Source organism: Charadrius vociferus, unplaced genomic scaffold (assembly GCF_000708025.1).
Source record: "Charadrius vociferus isolate BGI_N301 unplaced genomic scaffold, ASM70802v2 scaffold502, whole genome shotgun sequence".
Lineage (NCBI taxonomy): Eukaryota > Metazoa > Chordata > Aves > Charadriiformes > Charadriidae > Charadrius > Charadrius vociferus.
In genome coordinates this window covers 784831-790601 of record NW_009647233.1, presented here as the reverse complement: position 1 = coordinate 790601, position 5771 = coordinate 784831, and the positions used below count along the sequence as shown (strand labels likewise).

The 5771-nt window shown below is 41.4% G+C and overlaps 1 protein-coding gene across 1 annotated transcript in view; it reads left to right on the top strand.

The window, feature by feature from the left end:
• Nucleotides 1–896: 896 nt before the first annotated feature.
• The window catches only part of EXOC6B (exocyst complex component 6B), a 258241-nt gene continuing 253366 nt past the window's right edge, over nucleotides 897–5771 (top strand). Inside the window, exon 1 of the mRNA XM_009879846.1 lies at nucleotides 897–1028. Coding sequence (XP_009878148.1) covers nucleotides 897–1028 — 132 coding nt within the window. The remainder of the gene's footprint in view (nucleotides 1029–5771) is intronic.

Sequence of the window (5771 nt, the reverse complement as noted above, 5' to 3'; positions counted from 1 at the left end):
TCTGCTTTCTAGAATAACATGTGCTTATTTTGCAGTCATGATCTGTTGCTTCTGCACAGCATCTCTTTCTGCAGATGAGAGAGTTGCCTTCTGGGCTGCTTTACAAAACGGTTGGAAATAATCATCATTACCAGACAGCGTGCGTTGGTAATGGACAGGGGGAAAAAAAAAAGTGTTTTAACCTGGCAATTCAAGCTTCTCTTCCGAGCTGGGTAGAATTTAAGAAAATATGAAGGATAGATTTTTTTTTAACTTCCACCCTTAAATTTAACACTAGTGTTTTTGTTTGGTTGTACCAAAGGTTACCTGCAGCTTGCATGATGTACACTGTATCTTGGATTGAAGTGTCCCCATCAGTTTGGGTAGTCTTCAGCTGTGTTGACCTTTCAGCAACAGGGCTAACTGTGCTGGCAAAATTGGGGGTGGGAAGGGAAATGGATTTTGGCAGCTGTTGAGGTGATGCTTTTCCATTCTAGCTTTTACCCTTGAAGCCCAAAGAACATCCAGAAAAGTGTCCAAGAGGAGCCCTTAGCATTACAGCATATGATAACTGATCAAGTTCAGCCATCTCTGATCACTAAGAGCATGAAGACTTTGTTTCAGATCATTTTGCGCTGAGTTGGCCATGTTGTGGTCTCTGAGGGAACATCAAGCTGATGTTTGACAGGTGGAAAAAGAAGGCCTGGAATAAAAAGATTGTTCAAACCTGAGTTTGGTGCCTGATGTATGCAAATAAAAAGCAGAACTGTCCTTTTATCACAGGAGGCTTTTTTTTTTAAAGCTCATACTTTGGATATTTCTTGTAAGTAATGACAGTTAACAGATGTTGGAATCTTGACCAATGTTGGCATCTTCTTTTTAGGTCTGTCTATGATGGAGAAGAACATGGTCGTTTCATGGAGAAACTGGAAGCACGAATCAGAAACCATGATCGTGAGATTGAGAAAATGTGCAACTTCCATTACCAGGGATTTGTGGACTCCATCACGGAGCTGCTGAAAGTTAGAGGAGAAGCTCAAAAACTGAAGGTAAGAGAAAGCTGTCTAGACATGGTCTTGGGCATATGGCTGTAGGTATCCCTGCTTGAGCAGGGGGCTTGGACCAGATGACCTCAGGTTGGACCTTCCAACCTCAACCACTCTGGGATTCTGTGAAACCACGTGTCGTCTTGTCTCCTTTTGTCTAGAGCATCTCTCCTCTATCTAAAAAATAAAAAAAATAGGTTGAATATATATATATATCTTCGTTTTTCATGTAGCAATAGGTTAGTCGTTTGAAGTTTGACAATTATTTGGGTATACTGGAGCAGTGTGGTACATTAAAAACACAAGGAAGCTTAAAGCTAAGCATGTTTTGCACTAGGAGATGTACTTTTCCTGGTATACCTTATACCAATTTCTTAAACAAAAATAAGCACTGCAGTCAGAAGTACGTCTGCTGTAGCAGCATCTACTCTAGTGTGCCATCTGACATTGATTCTCATCACAGGTAGTGTTGTGTATGAGAGCATGTATGATCAGCAAAGAGGACTAATGTAGATCTGACCCTGCAGTCACAAGGTGTCTGCCCAGTGTTGGCAAGTGAAATGTTAATATTGAAAAAGCAAATGAAAATCAGAGCATTGTAAGGTGTTCAGGTGAAAGCAGGAACAGTAGTGAAAAATAACTACCAATTTCACTAAATACTGAAAGACTGTGTAAGCAAACACACAGCTTGATTCTTTTTCAGTAACTTATCCAGGTTTGGTTGGCTTACTAAAGTGAAAATGGTTAGAGCTGGGAATGGAGAAAGTAAAATGGTTACAGCTAGGAATGGGCTTTCCAAGTATTGTGGCCTTTAAAGCTGTGCAGAAGATGAGAGAAAGGTGGAATTTACCTATTTCTCGAAAAACTGTGTTTAATAAGTAGTATGTGGAAAAAGCCATTTGTAGGACCAGGATGTGGGTAAGTGGTGGGAAGGAAACTAGCAGGTTTCTGGGGAGAAAAAGGACCTAGAGGTTGGATTTAGGGGCCAGGTGGGCTTGTAGTTGAAGATTGGCTGCTGTGCCTTAAAAGAAAAGTATTGCACAATTTGAAGCATATAAAAAAGCACAACAATAACTTAATCTGTGCCAGAGGTCAGAGAACCTTCCTCATTTTCCTACACAAGTTAGAACAGAGGCAGGGGAGACTGCTGTGCCATCCCTTGCTGCAGCAGCAAGGTGTGACCTTGATTTGGAAACCAAAAGCAGCCTCCCAGAACAGTCACTTTGTGAATGGGGCCGAGTTGTGTGGCACCTAAAAAGGCATGGAGTGTCTCCAGAGACCACTACAGCAAATCTTCTAGTTGAGTTAAGTGGAGCTGGACCTGTTGAGAGGGACATTTCTGGGAGTCTAGGAGAGTGGGAGACCGTTCAATGGGCATTAGACAAAATGAAGTTATAATTAAGGGCGGGGGGGAATAGCTCTGAAAAGCAAGTTTTCCAGAAAAGAAGGAACATCTCTTAACTTCAGTGTGCTGACTCTGCTGCTTTTCATACATTTATTTACTCATTTGAAACTACCTCTGGTATTTCCTAGCAGGGTTCTAGCTTTACGCATGTGGGTCTCCATCCTACAAATGGACATGTGTTTGCAGGAACACCTTCTTGAGGTGGTGTCCTGGCACCAGAAGCGCCCGTATTATTACAGTGGCATTTTCCATGGCAAGGATGAATCCAGCAGTTGATTGCAGGATAAGGCCATTGGAAATACCATGAAAGAAGTTGGTTTTTTTTTTTATATTTTATTTTTTAAGCTATTGTTTCTAGCCAAGAATTCCACATTGTTTGTTTGCAAAGGCTTGTTGCTGTTTCCCATTCTACAAACAGCTACTTTGTTGGTGGCGCACTGTGAAGTCCATCTCTGTACCCTCAGGATCTCTCTTGATTTCCATTACTATGTGATCTATAAAACAGCACATGGGAAAAATATACACAGAAACTTATTTGAGAAATACTGAGCCCTCTTTGTAAGGGTTTCCCTAGGGAATCATCCGTGGGTCCAGTGGTGAGAGTGTGTTTTGTTCCAGCTATTCATTCTCTATTTGATCTTGGTCTTTTTCTCAATAGTGCTGGTCTTTGAACATACGTGCAACCAGCAATAAAGTAAATGGCCTCCGTATTCTTTCTCGTATGTATCTTCACTCGTGTGCTTTTAGCTTTGGGGTATTTTTTGTAATATCATGCTTGCAGAAATATCAGTGTTCATTGTTTTAAGAGTGCACATGCTAAATATGAGCTGAATGCATTATCTTCCCCTGTTCATGTGTAACACAGCTGCCCTCTTTCCTCTGCATTGTAATGCTGTATTTCAGGTAGCCCTAAGTCACCTTAAAACTTCATCAGGACTGTATGGCTAAATTTTCTGTCCTGCTTTTGTACCCTGCTAAGGGCTAGCACTGAACGGGGAGCTTCGTCTTCTCGATCAGCAGAGGAGCTCCTCTGCAATAAATTTCTGCATTAGGCAACGTTGTGTTGTTTTCAAGAGATGCTGGGTCACTGATTAATTAGCTATATATGGATAAAAAAGTAAGTTAATTGAAAATACATGGGATACATTCTCAAAAAGGCATCTCCTTAATTTGCATGATATTTAAACCATAAGTTTTTTAAAACCAAAACTTTTTTTGCATTTGCTTATTCTTTTTTTTTAACTATATAGTTTCACCATGGCAGTTCTCTTTACTTTTAATTTCTTATAGGACTTCCAAGGAAAGTCATCTTGCTTTGTTGGTGTGGGGGTTTTTTTGGTGTTATACATCTTCAACGTTTTTGTATCTTGTACTGCACAAAAATTCTTCCTCATTAGGAAGTGAGCAGTGTGGCGTTGAGCTGTTCTCAAACCGGTAAATGCATGGTACTATTGGGTCTTGGAAACCATGTACCAGTCTGACCGTTCCATCTCATAAAGGTTCCAGTGGAAATTAAAAGGTCAAAGATAGATTATGCATTAGGATGGTTCAACTTGCAAAACACAACTTCAGGTGCCAAGGGGAAAGGATCACAGTGTCACAGGGCTGGTGATAACCTCAGGAAATCAACCAGTCTATCTTTTTTTTCCTCTTAAGAAAGTTCTTCTTCAGCTGTGTTATTTCTGATGGATTTTTATCTAACCTCTTCTACTGTTAGACCTCCCCCAGGTACTGCTGTCCTTCCTTCTCTACGAAACCCAAGTTACATGGTTGAAAAGTCCTTTGTAGGTTTACTACTTCTTGAACTGTGAGGCATGAAAGAGAGATTATGCCATCTTGGTTTTGCAGCAATTTTCTACAGGTTGTAGGAGTGTTCTTCTCTGGTCTTGTCCTCTGTATGATAGGTAGCCCAAATCCATTCTGGAGGGTCATGCTTTCTAGGCATCTCACTGTTTTTGCTTTCCTACTCTGAAGTCCTTGCAGTTAATGGGTTTTGGGTTTATTTTTTGGTGATAAGCATGATTTCTAAGCTGAGGAAGGCAATCAGTCATCAGTGAAGGGGGGAGAAAATGAATAGGAAACATTTTTTTGTTGCTTACTGCATTCAGATCAAGAGAGATCTAATAAAACTGAGGCAACTGCCTTAGAGCAAAGGGAAGCTCTCGTTCACCAGTGTGAAACCAAGCAGGGGATCTCACTGCCCCAGGATGCAGCAATGACCTAAAAGTGCAACAGCTGTACAGCGGATTCCCAGAAGGATTAGATAAATGGAGGGAGAACAGCTGCAGTGGTGGATAACAAACCCAGTATTTGGGTGCACCCTCCAGATTGGGAAGTTCATAAATTGCTGAATTGAAGGATCGTTCTACAGTCACCCTCCCTTTCTTAAGGAGGGTGAAAATCAGCAGTAGGTGGGTGTTGGACAGAGGGATGGAGTCAGCACCGCTGTGCGGGGTCACGATAGCGCTCTTCAGGTCCATTCTCAGGATTCCTCTCCAGTGGCCTTTGCTACTCTCTCTCATCACTCTGACACTCTCTAAATGATAGCAGAGTGATGTTTAAAAACCCCAAAACCAAAGCCCTGCTCCATACCACATGTTCCATATATAGATGAATGAACTAACGACTTGAGCATCCCGTAAGCCCCTTGTGTGATCCCATTGTCTCGTTCTTCACATGTGCCCACCTGTTGTCTGTCCCCCCTTGCTGTGCGTCTGTCTTAGATTATAAAATCTCTTTGTCTGAAAAGCTTCAACATGTCTACAGAGAGTCTATATAAATAGTCATCTATTTTTTTCAATGTATGGATGTAGACCTTAAGAACAAAACAAAACACAACCCCCCACCCCCTGAAAACTCTTAGTGTGCAAGGGCAGAATATATTCTTACTTTTTGCTTTAGCTGGGATTGATATGTAATTTTAACAGAAGACTAGTACAGCCTTGGCATTATTTTAGGAGCAGTTTTAAATTACCCTACATGGATTCCTTTTTCCTGGTGGGATTTTCAGGATATAAGCAAATAAAATAATCTTTGGAAGAGATGCTGTGCTCCTGCTTGTAAAATCTCAATACATCATAAAGGAAATGAGCAGTTTTTGCACAAGGCAAGCAGCCAGGAGAGCTGAAGCTACTGCAGAAGCAGGAGCAATATGATGCAGATGCTGTAGAGAAATTGTGTGCGGGGAGATCACAGGATGACTCTTCTTCTCACATCATGGTAAGCTTCAAAACCAGCGTGGCCAGTGTTAAAACAAAAGGAAGCCTGTGAGACTGGATGGCTCTACTCATTGAAGCAACACCAAGCTCTTGGTGCGAGACCTCCTGTTGAAATTTGGACCA